The sequence below is a fragment of the Dendropsophus ebraccatus genome, chromosome 2 (genome assembly GCF_027789765.1).
Source record: "Dendropsophus ebraccatus isolate aDenEbr1 chromosome 2, aDenEbr1.pat, whole genome shotgun sequence".
Lineage (NCBI taxonomy): Eukaryota > Metazoa > Chordata > Amphibia > Anura > Hylidae > Dendropsophus > Dendropsophus ebraccatus.
The window spans coordinates 152,499,458-152,515,496 of NC_091455.1; the positions used below are offsets into that span (position 1 = coordinate 152,499,458).

The following is a 16,039-nucleotide window of genomic DNA, read 5'->3' on the forward strand; positions in this document are numbered from 1 at the left end:
TGTGGCTGCTGGAGTGGATGATGGCAGAGGGATGCTCAGTGTCCCTCCAGTGCCCTGTATCCCTCAGTGTCCCCCTGACATCATCCTCTCCAGCAGCCACAGCCCGCACAGCTCTGGGAGTTAGGTCGTGACATCACCATTTTATCCAGGAAGTGAAGCCTTGATGCAGTAGTAAATACAGGGGAAAAAAGCACTTTATAAGCATTTCCTGTAATAAGTGTATATTGGTGATCTGTATAACTTTTGGGGGGGCAATACAATACTTTAATAAAAATTTACATGTATCAATAATGTCAGTTTGCTTGCAATTCATAGTATTGTAAAGCGCATAATGCTGAAATAGTACAAAAACTGCATGCACAATAGCAAAAATAGACACAAGTGCAGCGGGTCAGAATATAGCGACAAATGTGATACAGTACCTGAGCGCACCCTGCAGGTATCACATTGTTACTACACATATATACAAACTAACACTACTCATACATAAGATGTTTATGTTCGTGTGCCTTTTTAAAAGATCACTTTTTACTGGAACAAGCACCATGACGTATGACATAAAATAAGGTATTAACACTGCAAAATTTACCCTTTACAACTGTGTAGAGAACTCATAATGCAAAAAGATGGTGAGACTGTCACTTTAAGGGTTGTCTTGTGGTCTTTCTTGGGGAGTTGGATCGTTGTAGGTCACACAGAGAGGGATTCAGAGTCTAGGTTAAGCTTTTTCTTTTTTGGAACCAAACTGCTTTCATAATGGTAATCTTGCTTCAGCACCGACGTGTTGCTAATGTGTTGTGCTAATGTGTTGCCCAGTGTATGTAAATAATAAGATGATCATTGTTTGTTGTGTCCTTTTTTTTTTTTTTTTTAAGTGGAAGTCCCAAGGATTAGAGTGTAATATACAATCATATGCTTTTTTACCTGTAATCTTAACCACCATTGGCTATACTTATTTATTTATATCACAAGTGAAAGCGTTTGCAGTACTTTGCTGTACATTTTTATTGTAAACTGGGTGCAGTCTGTTCATCTGAAGTGCATCTAACTTTACTATTTAACGGCTGTTATTTCAAAACAACTGCCTTTAAAAAATAAATAAATAAAAAATTATTTAATTATTTATAATTAAATGACGGCCATCCACTCAATTTCAACATTGTGTGAACATATTCTTCTGTGTTTTTAATCCACCCCTGGCTTTGTTTGTTAAATACTGTGTGGGAACATAGCTATAAGCTGTATTCATGTTTTTCCTGGCAACACTAGTGCAGCATCAAACTTCTTTACCGGCTAGGAGTCAAATTCAAATGCAAAGCGTTCAGGTTTAGAGCACAAACACTAATTATGAGCTGTATGCCATGGGAGCCTCCTATACTTTAGTTGGGACTTTCCACTAGATTAGTGTCTTCTGTCTATAGTTTTACAGTTCTGCTCTATTGAAGATACTGTCCCCTTTCGACGATGTGCGATAAGTAGCAAAGGATAGTTTTGCAGTATTATGTTAACCAGAAAAATGTGATAGTAAATACTTTTAAATGGGACCTTTATTGGCTAACCATAGAAACAATATTTGTTTCTAGGACAGAGGTCCTGTCTTAAAGAAGCAGTTCACAAAAAATCATTATTGCCCCCCAGATAGGCTGGCCCATATACTCACTGCAGCTGATCGCTCTCCCGTGGTGCAGCTTCCTTCCGGTCCCCCGGTGCCGTTCCAATCCGGTGCATGCTCACTTCCGCCTCTGCTGTGATTCCTCTTCTATCTCCTGTGATTATACGCCGGAACTTATGTGCTTCAATGCATTCTCTATGGAAGCACGTGACTTCCGGCGTTTAATCACAGGACAGAGAAGAGGAGTCACTGCAGAGGTTGAAGTGAGCGCGCACCGGGGGACCGGAACAAAGCCGCACCGTGGGACAGCGATCAGCTGCGGTGAGTATACGTGCCAGCACCTACCAGCACTGCTGGATAGATATCAATATAAACATTCTAAACACACCCTTGTTGCCTATCTCTTAGTTTTTTATTTCCTTAAAAAAATTACTTGCACCATGGAAAGAGTTAAAGAGGCAGGGCCTATTGTTCCCTGGGCCCTAGCACCGTGCCCTTTTCTTTCCACAATATGTGAAACAAACTGTGCATACAGCACATCGAGGTGAGGCAAGGTAAGGTATTACAAGGTAAGGTATTGCATCTCCAACCCAATAAGTAAATGTAAAAGTACATCTCCAGGGTAGTACACAGGATTTTCTTAAGAAAGAAGTTAAAAAAAAAAAATGCCAAGACATCAGGACCGCATATTGCCAAATTGAAGCTGGGTGGTCTTCTTCCTCCACAAAACCAAAATTTGACAAAAAAAAAAAAAGGTACGATCTGTATCTGAAGATTTATGGACGGTGAAAGCAAGCAATGGATTGTTTCCCTGCCCGGCATGATAATGATACATCATGACGGGTGGGGAAACACTGCATTACATACCTTCACCGTCCATAAGTCCGCAAAATCTACAGACAGTGTGAATGCAGCCTTACTCGAAAAAGAAACTGCAGTGTGTGAGAAGAAAATCTTAATTAAAACTAAGCCTTAGTACCAGGGAAGTTTCTGGGAGGTGGGCCCCACCCCTCAATACTACAACACTTTATCATGGTAAACTTCTTAAAGGCCTCCACGGCTGCAGAGCATTGTGCCATAGTCAGGGTGTAATAGTAGATTGGCAATTTGACATGGGAGCTTGCAGCAAAGTAAAAACCATAATAGACCCAGGTGCTTTTTAAATCAAATCGAAAAGACTTTACTTTTTTTTACATAACCACAATTTTTTTAACTGATTCATCAAATGAAAAAAAAAAAAACAACAACTCACCTCTGTGCCGTGTGAGCCTGTTGGGGCAACAATAGAAATGTTTTTTCTTTTTTTACAATTATAGGCTATGTTCATATCCTGTACAAACAACGGACATTCCACCGTGAACAGTTCTTGTTTAATGCTACCTATGGCTGGAATTAATCATCGCTATTTGAACAACGAGTGAACATAGCCTTGAACAAATGTATAAATGTGAACACTTTGTAGCTTGAAAAGATCATGCATACCATACAACTCTATCTGCCTACTGTACCTCTGTAGAAACGATAAAAGTGCTTTCAAACTTTGTACTATTTTTACATTAAAATAGCTTGTATAGTTGTAGGTTGATCCAGCTTTCTACTCCTCAGAAGTTTTGAGGCATTTAGCCTAAGAGAACAAGTCTTGCATCTTCTATTTATAAATGTATGTATGTATGTAGCGCTCTGGAATCAAGTAAAAAATTAATTTTGGCAGGTACTTGTGATTTAAAGGACAACTACGGCCAAAACTTTTTTTTAAATATGTTATTATCTATGGAAAATTAAACAAATTTCTAATGTACATTAATTATGGGAAATGCACATATAGGGCTATTTCCCTTAATTTAGTAGATCAGGGAGACTTCAGATTCTCTGAAATACTGTGATGTCACGAATTGGGGGTGTAATTACAATGGAGTGTCCAGCAGGGGGCGCACTATATATAGTACCATTGACTTCTATATATAGTGCGCCCCTGCTGGACACTCCATTGGAATTACAATTGATGTGTATGTAAATGTAATATACAGTATGTTTTTCATTGAATACATTTATGGAATACTTTGGGGAGCAAGTGTCCTTGCTCCCCAAATGAGTCCTTAAATGTATTTAACCAGTACATTTGGAGAGCACCGAGCAGAGAGGCAGAGATGTGCCTATGCATCTACCTCCCCCTCCCTCCCTTCTCGGTGCTGCTGCTGCCACATATACACACTACTACTCCTAACACTATCTGCTCATAGTATGAGCAGATAATGGGGGAGGAGTACCTGTGCTATCCCCATAACACAACCGCTGCCGCACAGCTGCTCCTCACAAGGGCATCAGCATGCCCCCTCTGCCGCTCCCCCTCCTAGCTAACAATTTCTAACTATCCCACCGCTCACCGCCTTTCTCCGCCGCGACTCTCTGCTCCCACATACCACCTCCCGGTCGGGGACAGGAAGCACTGGGAGCACTGTGCTCCCTGCGGGGTGGGGGTGCTTCCTGTCCCCGGTCGGCATGCAGTGCGGATCGGGAGGCGGTATGTGGGAGCAGAGAGCGGTGGCCAGCGGCGGCAGTGAGCAGCGGCGGAGAGAGGCAGTGAGCAGCGGGATAGTTAGAAATTGTTAGCTGGGGGGGGGGGGGCGGCGGAGGGGGCATGCTGAAGCCCTTGTGAGGAGCAGCTGTGCGGCGGCGTTATGGGGATAGCACAGGTACTACTCTCTTATTATCTGCTCATACTATGAGCAGATAATAGGAGGAGTAGTACTGTGTATATGTGGCAGCAGCAGCACCGAGCAGGGAGGAAGGGGGGAGGTAGATGCATAGGCACATCTCTGCCTCCCTGCTCAGTGCCCTCCAAATGTACTGGTTAAATACATTTATGGATTACTTTGCTCCCCAAAGTATTCCATAAATGTATTCAATCAAAAACATACTGTATATTACATTTACATACACATCCATTGTAATTCCAATGGAGTGTCCAGCAGGGGCGCACTTTATATAGAAGTCAATGGTACTCATTGACTTCTATATATAGTGTGCTCCCTGCTGGACACTCCATTGTAATTACACCCCTGGTTCGTGAAGTCACAGTATTTCAGAGAATCTGAAGTCTCCCTGATCTACTAAATTAAGGGAAATAGCCCTATATGTGCATTTCCCATAATTAATGTACATTAGAAATTTGTCTAACTTTCCATAAGTAATAACATATTAAAAAAAAGTTTTGGCCGGACTTCTCCTTTAACCCTTTAAGGACATGGCCCATTTTCGTTTTTACGTTTTCGGTTTTTCCTCCTTGTGTTTAAAAGGTCATAGCACTTGCATTTTTCCACCTAGAAACCCACATGACCCCTTATTTCTTGCGTCACTAATTGTACTTTGCAATTACAGGCTGAATTTTTGCATAAAGTACACTGCGAAACCAGAAAAAAATTCAAAGTGTGGTGAAATTGAAAAAAAAACGCATTTCTTTTATTTGGGGGAAATGTGTTTTTACGCCATTCGCCCTGGGGTAAAACTGACTTGTTATGCATGTTCCTCAAGTCGTTACGATTAAAACGATATATAACATGTATAACTTATATTGTATCTGATGGCCTGTAAAAAATTCAAACCGTTGTTAACCAATATACATTCCTTAAAATCGCTCCATTCCCAGGCTTATAGCGCTTTTATCCTTTGGTCTATGGGGCTGTGCGAGGTGTCATTTTTTGCGCCATGATGTGATCTTTCTATCGGTACCTTGATTGCGCATATACGACTTTTTGATCGCTTTTTATTACATTTTTTCTGGATTTGATGCGACCAAAAATGCGCAATTTTGCACTTTGGGATTTTTTTGCGCTGACGCCGTTTACCGTACGAGATCAGGAATGTGATTAATTAATAGTTCGGGCGATTACGCACGCGGCGATACCAAACATGTTTATTTATTTATTTATTTGTTTACTTTTATTTAAAACCTGGGGAAAGGGGGGTGATTCAGACTTTTATTAGGGGAGGGGGATTTTTACTATTAACAACACGTTTTTTTTTTTTTTTTACACATATACTAGAAGCCCCCCTGGGGGACTTCTAGTATATACACTTGGATCTCTCATTGAGATCTCTGCAGCATAGATATGCTGCAGAGATCCATGAGATCGGCACTCGTTTGCTTTCGGCTGCTGCAGCCGGAAACAAACGAGTGCCGAGCCGAGGACGGCGCCATCTTGGACGCGTCCCCGGCCGGCATCAGTAACGGAGATCGCTCCTCCGGGACAAGGTCCCGGAGGAGCGATCTCCCCCACTAGACACCAGGGAAACGTTGCCTCCGGTAATCGGAGGCAGCTGTCAACTTTGACAGCTGCCTCCGATTAGCTAATTAGCGGGCACGGCGATCGGACCGTGCCCGCTAATAGCGGCGGTCCCGGGCTACACGCGGCACCCGGGATCGCGGCACTTCAAAGCGGGGCCGCCGCGCGGCCCCGCTTTGAAGTGCTAATGAGGACATAGGACGTACCGGTACGTCCTATGTCCTTAAGAGGTTAAGATGGCCCAGATCTGATATCAAATTATATGCATTTAAAGAATTTTTTTTTTACCTTTTAGTCTGACCACACATAGGTTTCAGTTAGCATTTTCACATTTGTTTTCAAGTTTCAGTAGAAAAATAAAAATACCAATTAAAAAAAAATTCTAACCTGACTAGTCTCATTTTATTTGCTAAAAACTTAACTTATCCAAGTGATTCAAAAACTATTTTTTCATGGCAAAATGTGCTTCATGTTAGTTGTAAACTTCATTAATTAGTTAGTTCATTAATCTTTTTTCGTGAAAAAAGACATATTTCACTAAAAAAATTTAACATTTTTAATTTTTCTCGATTCTAAATGATCTGTTTGTAAAAAAGTCTCCCAACACAAATGAGATAATATTTCACATATAGTATTTCACATATAGTATAAGACTAATCTATGTCAGCATAATTTAGTAAAGGTCGTTTTACTTTTTACAATGTCAGGGTATGTGCACACTGAGTAATGTCCGCACATTTAATATAATAAAAAAAAAGTTCCTTTAGTATAGCACAAATATTTGTGCTATACTAAAGGAACTTTTTTTATTATAATAAATTCATTTATTCAAGCTTTTGGCCACTTCTTTGTGTGGACAGCGCTGACCTAGAGTACCTCAATTTCTTTTTTATTTTATTCACTTAAAATGCTCACTTAGGTCGACACAGTGAGTACAACAGGGCTGCTTTTGCAATTCTTTTTTTTAACTGCATTGGGTGGAATACCCCTTTAACTCATTTACATTCATGTAAGTAGGGTTGCGCTAACATGTAGAAAACCCAGATGTACATGTAGATGAATTTGCATCAAGGGGTTATGAAGATGTCACAGAAAAACGTAAAGGGAGAAATGTCATAATACCAAAATTGATAGTTTTCTTGGGAGTCTTTAAATGTTTACTACTTTTCACAATGTTGTGCATGCATAATGGTGATAATATTCAAACGGGAAAAAAAACATACCTTTCTTCGATGTGATGGCACAATGAAAAATGTTTCAATGTTATGTTTTTTTAAAAAACTATTTCTTTCATGACCATAGCCGGGTTCAACTTCATAATCCCCATTTAGGCACTCAAGGGTGGTCTTTGTTATATGAACTTTCCTAAAACAGTAGAAAAAAACAATTGATTATGTCAAGAAATTTATTTGTTGTGTCTATAAAATATATTCTTCGTAATCTGTGGATGCCTCTTTTGCTATGCTCACACACTGTGTTAAATAATTACTTAAATAATTGAGAAAAATTATAATGGAAAGAATTGCAGTTTCTGTGTTTTTAACACACTCCTGGTCTTGGTTGAAAAAATATTAATCAAAAGACTGACTCAAATACTATGTGTGTACTGTACAGTTAAAAATAGTGTTTTATGGAAAACTTGCATATTATTTAGGTTATCATTTTAAATTAAGTAAAATGAGTATTGCAAACTCGCAAAGTGCTTGTGGCCACACATACACAATGTGCTTTTTTCATTTTGGGGGGAAATTTTGCTCTGACTCAAGAGGACTGTAATTACAATTGGTTGGAGAACACCCCATTATAAAAATAGTGATATTATTTCTACAATAGTAACAAACACATCAACAGTCCCACACTGCACAAACTTTAAAGCGACTCCTGGCTTTGATAGCAGCCAGGAACCGTGCACTGAAGAGCAGGGTCACCGCATGACCCCTCTCCTCTCTGAACTCCCCCAATCGCTGCAGGACGTGCTGGCAAATCCTTATGAGGGAAAGGGTTAATTAAAAAGGCCATTAACTTTAATACATTGGATGGTGAAAAAAACAGTGAATTCAATGTACTGTGGTAATTTTTTGGTAATTGGAGGGACATAGAGGTGGTGCCAGCCTAATGCATACACAATGTATGCCACGGCCAAAGGGCACGGGGCTGCCAGTTTAAAAGTTGTTTTTTTATGACATTAACTGTACCACCTGCCAAACGGACCCCAGGACAGATCTTGTATTAAAAGAAGCTATCCGAAGGTACAAGCGGTTAAGGGAGGTCAGATTGTGGGTACAGAGTCACTTTAAGCCTATTTTTTGGTAATTGGATTTTTCACCCATTCTATTTATGAACCAGTATTTGACAGGCAATTTTTTTTTAGATGGAAATTTTTTTTAATCTGCCTGTCTTGAGTATAAACCCAAACATTTTTATAACTCGGGATTAGCGTCCAATTTATCATTTGCAACTTTTTAAAAAGTTGTACAAACTGGTGTAGGCTTACGCTTGTCAGTACCAGGTGTATATGTATAACATCTTTTTGATAAATGATGCATTTGTAATTACTCCCACAGTACATCTCAACCACTAACAGGTAAACTTTTTTTCTATTATATTTAACACATACAGTTTTATGTTTTTAGTAGAATTGTATAATTTAATAAGAGGATTACCCTGGCAATCCACCAGCTTCCATTACATTGGCCAGCGTAACATCATTGGACCAGACATCATACTGCCATTTGCGAAGTCCCAGAACACCACATAGAACACGACCTGTATGCAATCCTACTCTCATATTGAGATCCACCTCAGTAGCTTCTGCTACAGATCTAAAATGAAAAATGAACAAGTGTTAGTATGTCTAACAAAAGATTTTGGGAACATTTTATTACTAATGGAAGCAGATACATAATACAGGGCAGTTATAGTCCATACAATATTATTACTGCTTGAATCTATCACATTCCAAGTAAATAAAAAGAGGGCCCAAAGCAAACGGATTAAGGTTCCTGCGGTAACTATTTTTTAAATATAAAGAAATCTGTTGTGTTACATAAACCTTTACATTATTCAGCCTGTGTATTTGGTACTAAATATTCACCTTACAGTAAAAGACAGTAAAAGTCACTGCCACAGAAACAACCATTCTCTGACAGAATTTATTAGAACAACCTGCCATGTTACTCTGCCCTTTCAAAAACTAGGAATTTGACAGATTTGATTGTTTTTAATGGAAGTCAGTAGAAGATGGACCAAAGTGTGTGGGCCTATGCTTACACAGGACAGTATAGGGGACATTTATCTATGCAAAAAGGTATATTTTTAGGCGTAAAATGGCCAGATGCGAACAAATTTTTGCATCTAGCCATTTTACGCCGCCTTCGCCAGAGGGGCGGGAAGGGTGTGTGGAGGGGGTGGAATGGGGGGGGGGGGGGTGCAGACTCTGGGTCCGCTTAATTTATAATTTTTCTCACAGAAAAATGATCAGGAAACCTTGGTGCACACTGGTGCACACGGGATTTATGTAGAGGCATAACTCTGCATACTGTCGGCACTGCGGGGACATTTTTAAGCCGTCAGACCTAATAAATGTCCCCCTATGTGTTTAGTTCTTTGGGAAGATAAAAGAAAAACAGATACTGTAAATAAGCTTCCTCCCTAAAAGTGGTCATAAAGATAAAAATTGCACACAAAAAATTATTTTTTTTTTTCTCTGTTAGGTACGTACTGGTATGTCATGGTGGCCTATAGGATTAAAGTCATTAAAGGCTGTCAGAATTTATCATTTGGATGTTCCCAAGTGTCACCCGTCTCCTCTGTCTGGCTCGGTGTCCTTGTGGTCCTCTCCTGCTTTGCGCGTCCGCGTGGCCTCGTTGTCGTCTAGGTAAGCGGAGATGGCAGGGCTGGGTCTTAGTGCCGATGTGTGATTGCCGGGGCCCCGTGGAGGTATCGCTAGTACTCCGCAATAATCCAAATGGATGTATGGATGGAATTGAATTGTTTGTAGATGCAGTGTGTCCAAAAATGTTGTCCTGGTTTTCCAAACGCATTTCTGAACCTCCCTTGGGTTCCCTCTTCAGTGGCTTTAGAATTAAATATCATGGTAGTTGGTGAGGTTTGGAAGTCTTCTCCTTTTTATATGTTCAGTGGGTAAAGATAAAAAACCGGCTACAAATTCCGGAACTGGGTCCTATGGTCCAGTCCTTGTTTTCTTCATAACCACCTGTATGGGCTCATACAGATGTAATTTGAGTATTAAACTCATCGCTGACACTTGTGTATGTTTTATTGATATATACAATGCATTTGTATAGCTATATGGTGAATTCATACAAATATATGATAGATCAATGTGTGTTTGTATCTCATGTATATACATTTATTTAAAAATCATGCTCTTAGTGTCGAAATGTAATATAATAACTAAAATAAAAATAAAATGAATAAATAACATAGTAATGAATTCAGTAGACAAGAAATTATTGTATCCTAAATAGAGATGAGCGAACCTCGAGCATGCTCGAGTCCATCCGAACCCGAACTTTCAGCATTTGATTAGCGGTGGCTGCTGAAGTTGGATAAAGCCCTAAGGCTATGTGGAAAACATGGATATAGTCATTGGCTATATCCATGTTTTCCAGACAAACTTAGAGCTTTATCCAAGTTCAGCAGCCCCCGCTAATCAAATGCCGAACATTCGGGTTCGGATGGACTCGAACCCGAACCCGGTTCGCTCATCTCTAATACTAAAATGTGACATAATGGAGAGTACTATAATAGAATGATGAATTTAGCAGATAATTTGACCTAAAATCGTTCTAGTGCTTGATCTATAGATTGTCCAAAATATCCACAATCTGTGAGTTTTTGTGTAATGAATTCTGGAGATAAGTCAAGTGGAGGTTGTCTAAGAAGTGTGTTTATAGGAGGCATGGATTGCCTATTTAATGATAATCTATTAGTCTACACGTAATCTACTTCACTACTTATATGGGAAATGATGTCTAAAAAAAAGTAAGAGTAAGAGTATAGAGTAAAATAAGTTCTGGGATGGTTGGGCCACATACTGGGCCAAACGTTCACGCGCTGATAAGCAGTCTGGCGTGGACATCTGCGCAACAAGCAACCGTCCTCCCTTTCTAACTGATAAAAGCGTACAGGTTAAGATCAGCATTGAGTCCTTGGGGTTCCATTGAATCAAATTCAAAGATCTTCTGCGTCTCTGCTCAAGACATACGTCTAAGATAATCCCCCCCCCCCCTCTCCAATCTTTGGATACCTTCAGCAGTGCTGTATAGGACAAGGAACTCGGGTCATTTTGGTGGTGTGTGGAGAAGTGTCTGGACAATGGATGTGTCTTGATGCCTTTTCTAATATTATAAATGTGTTCTGCTATTCTGATTTTAAGGGGTCTCTTGGTTCTGCCTACATATTTATTTGGCACAACCGCATCATGTAAATTGTATCATGTAAATTAACCCTTTGGAACTGCAGGACAGGCACTCTTTGATTTTCCAACTAAAATTGGTGGCAGTGGAGTCAAATGAGGTGGCTCTGCAGTTGGAGCACGTCCCACATCTGTGGAAACCGACTGTGGTCAGCCATGTGTTAGTTGTCGTATTCTTTTTTGAGTTTCGTATAGATGGTGCCACCTTGATGCCTTGATGCGCTTTTGTGTAGACAACTGGTGGTTCAAGGGGTAAATCTTCCCCCAAAACTTTGTCCTCTCTGACAATTTCTTTTAAGGATACCCTCAATTCTTCTGTAATCCTTCTCCAAAAATTGTTGTGTTGCCCGAATGCCCTTAAAGCGACTGTACCCACAATCTAACCCCCCCAAACCACGTGTACCTTTGGATAGCTGCTTTTAATCCAAGATCTGTCCTGCGGTCCGTTTAGCAGGTGATGCAGTTATTGTCATAAAATTTTTTTAAATTGCAGCTCCGTGCCCTACGGGCGTATCTGTGCCCTAACTTTGCACCACCCCTCCGTCCCTCCTCCCAGCCCTCCTCATCATTAGGAAGGCTCCAGGCAGATTGCTTCCTATTCCCCACAGCACATGGGCTGGATCATTAAGATACCTGTGCAATGTTCAAACAGAAGTAAAAGTTCCAGTGGCATTCCTAATGATGAAGAGGGTGGGGAGGAGGGACGGAGGGGGTGGTGCAAAGTTAGGGCACAGATATGCCCGTAGGGCACGGAGCTGCAATTTTAAAATTATTTTTTTATGACAATAACTGCATCACCTGCCAAACGGACCACAGGACAGATCTTGGATTAAAAGCAGCTATCCGAAGGTACAAGTGGTTTGGGGGGGTCAGATTGTGGGTACAGAGTCGTTTTTAAGTATTCTATAATTGTGTATAGTGAAGATACATCTAGTGTGGCTAAGATGTGATTGGATGTTCAATTAAAGTTTTCCAATATGGATATGGCTTGGGTAGTGTCTCGGAGGTAGTATTCGGTCTGTTGAACAACTGGCTGAAGGAACTGGTCGACACACTGTGAGAGGTTGGATGTGATGAAATTTATGCCTGAAACTATAGGTCATCCGGGTGGATTGTTATGATCTTTATGAATTTTGGGGAGGCAATAGAATACAGGTAAACGGTCTTGAGTGCCTAGGATGAATTTGTGTTCTGTTGTGTTTAATATTTTATTTCCCTTTGCTTTCGCAGTTTTGTAGTCAATATGTATTGATGTCTGCTAATTGTTATAACATTCTGAATTATATTTGTCTGTCTCTTGTAAAACTATGCCCCCACCCCCTTGTCTGCAGGTCTTATGACGATTTCATGATTACTTTGGAGTTCTTGTATTGACATGGTTTCTCTTGTTTGAGGTTTCCTGGGCCTCTCTTTGTGGGTTCTTATTTTCTTACCTCTCCTGTTACTGCTCTTTGAAAAGCTAGGATGCCTGGGCCTGCCTCCCCCCTGGGGTAGAACTTGGACTTAACTGCACAGTTGGTATGAATGTAGGGGTCTGTTGTTGTAGTTTGAGGTTCCAGTGGGTTCTTTTAAAAGTATTTCTGTAAACAAAGTCCCCATAAGTACTTCTCTATCCCTATAAATGTATCAAATTTGTTTAGTGGGGCAAACTTCAGTCATTTATTCCAGAGTTCTCTGGGCTTGACTGAACTGATATTGATAATGGAGTCTGAGGTCAGTGTGTCTTTCCCATCTTCGTTGGTGGTTGTCCTACCTCTTCTTCGTCTGTGTAACCTCTTTTTCTGTTTGGGGTTTCTTGGTTGAGTCTGAGTGTATGTGGATGTTCCAGAATTGGCTGTCCTGTCTGGCTCGCAGATACAATGCGGTTGTGCTAAACAATATATAGGCAGAACCAAGAGACCCCTTAAAATCAGAAAAGCAGAACTTATTTATAATATCAGAAAAGGCATCAAGACACATCCATTGTCCAAAAACTTCTCCACACACCACCAAAATGACCCGAGTTCCTTGTCCTATACAGCACTGCTGAAGGTATCCAAAGATTGGAGAGGGGGGATTATCTTAGAGGTATGTCTTGAGCGGAGACGCAGAAGATCTTTGAATTCGATTCGATGGAACCCAAAGGACTCAATGCTGATCTTGAACTGTATCAGTTTTAAAGGGAGGACAGTTGCTTGTTGCGCAGACGTCTACGCCAGGCTGCTTATCAGCGCGTGAACGTTTGGCCCAGTATGTGACCCAACCATCCCAGAACTTATTTTACTCTACATTTTACTCTATATTCTATCTATAATATATACCCCCCTTTTTAGACATCATTTCCCATATAAGTGGTGAAGTAGATTACGTGTAGGCTAATACATTATCATTAAAGGAGAAGTCTGGTAAAAAAATTTATTAAAGTATTGTATTGGCCCCCCAAAGTTATACAAATTACCAATATACACTTAATAAGTGAAATGCTTATAAAGTGCTTTTTTCCCCCAGCACTTACTACTGCATCAAGGCTTCACTTCCTGGATAAAATGGTGATGTCATGACCCGACTCCCAGAGCTGTGCAGGCTGTGGCTGCTGGAGAGGATGATGGCAGGGGGATGCTCAGTGTCCCTCCAGTGCCCTGTATCCCTCAGTGTCCCCCTGCCATCATCCTCTCAAGCAGCCACAGCCCGCACAGCTCTAGGAGTCGGGTCGTGACATCACCATGTTATCCAGGAAGTGAAGCCTTGATGCAGTAGTATGTGCAGGGAAAAAAGCACTTTATAAGCATTTCCCGTAATAAGTGTATATTGGTGATTGGTATAACTTTTGGGGGGCAATACTATACTTTAATAAAAATTTTCATTGGACTTTTCCTTTAAGGGTATATTCACACGGGCGGGCTCGCAGCGAGATTCTCGCTGCGAGCCCGGCAGGTCCTGTCAGTTTGCATAAACTACATACTTGCTGCGGTCTAAACGACCGCAGCGAGTATGTAATTATACCGCGCTTAACCCCTTCTACTCCCGCCGGCTCCCCCGCTGTAAGCAGCATACATTACCTGTCCTTGCTGCACGGGTCCGGCGTCCTGCTCTCCCGCCCGGCCAATCAGTGGCTGCGGCTGGGCAACACACTAATTGGCCGGACGGGAGAGCAGGACGCCGGACCCGTGCAGCAAGGACAGGTAATGTATGCTGCTTACAGCGGGGGAGCCGGCGGGAGTAGAAGGGGTTAAGCGCGGTATAATTACATACTCGCTGCGGTCGTTTAGACCGCAGCAAGTATGTAGTTTATGGGAACTGACAGGACCTGCGGGGCTCGCAGCGAGAATCTCGCTGCGAGCCCGCCCGTGTGAATATACCCTAAATAGGCAATCTATGCCTCCTATAAAGACACCTCTTAGACAACCTTCACTTGACTTATGTCCAGAATTCATTACGCAAAAACTCACAGATTTTGGATATTTTGGACAATCTATAGATCAAGCACTAGACCGATTTTAGGTCAAATTATCTGCTAAATTCATCATTCTATTATAGTACACTCCATTATGTCACATTTTAGGATACAATAATTTCTTGTCTACTGAATTGATTACTGTTATTTATTTATTCATTTTTATTTTAGTTTATCATATTATATTACAATTCGACACTAAGAGCATGATTTTTAAATAAATGCATATACATGAGATACAAACACACGTTGATCTATCACATATTCGTATTAATTCCCCATATAGCTATTTGAATGCATTGTATATATCAATCAAACATACACAAGTGTCAGAGATGAGTTTAATACTCAAATTACATCTGTATGAGTCCATACAGGTGGTTATGAAGAAAACAAGGACTGGACCATAGGACCCAGTTCCGGAATTTGTAGCCGTTTTTTCATCTTTACCCACTGAACATATAAAAAGGAGAAGACTTCCAAACCTCACCAACTATCAGCATATTTAATTCTAAAGCCACTAAAGAGGGAACCCAAGGGAGGTTCTGAAACGCGATTGGCAAACCAAGACAAAGTTTTTGGACACACTGCATCTACAAACAATTCAATCTCATCCATACATCCATTTGGATTATTGCGGAGTACTAGCGAGACCACCACAGGGCATCATACAATCACACATCGCCACTAAGACCCAGCCCTGCCATCTCCGCTTACCTAGATGACAACAAGGCCGCACGGACGCGCAAAGCAGGAGAGGACCACGAGGAAACACAGCCAGACGGAGGAGACAGGCGACATTCGGGATAATCCGATCAGGAGAGGACGGCAGGAGCGGTGAGAAGTGCAGACTGGCACAAACTACAGTGTGTCCTTTGTTTATCTTCCCCAGCGATACGAGCACTCACTGCCACAGTAACTCTTGCGTTTAAAGACTGGCTGAGACTTCTAGTCCGCCAGTAGGAAAAAGCAATAACTGCTGTATTACACTGATTCTTTACAGCACTGTTTTTACAATGATTAGTGACCATCAAAGGACTTAATTCACAATGCACTTGTAATTAACTAATGAACTTTTAAAGAACTTGTGTTCTACATGTTTCTAGCGCTATTTGCACAAGATACCGGTATTATCTTTTCATACAAGGGCCCTTGTCTTGTATATTTACATTCTAATAATGTATTCTATTTTAAACATGTGATGATTTTATTATATATACTACACTAGTATCATTTTACAGCACATTTCTACTGTTTATTCAATTGATATG

General features: G+C 40.8%; 1 protein-coding gene across 1 annotated transcript in view; it reads right to left on the reverse strand.

Moving 5' to 3' along the window:
• ADCY1 (adenylate cyclase 1) overlaps positions 1-16,039 on the reverse strand; it is a 240,049-nt gene that overhangs the window by 87,569 nt on the left and 136,441 nt on the right. The window contains exons 6-7 of the mRNA XM_069959698.1: positions 8,559-8,717; positions 7,119-7,260 (exon numbers count right to left, since the gene is read on the reverse strand). Coding sequence (XP_069815799.1) covers positions 7,119-7,260; positions 8,559-8,717 — 301 coding nt within the window. The remainder of the gene's footprint in view (positions 1-7,118; positions 7,261-8,558; positions 8,718-16,039) is intronic.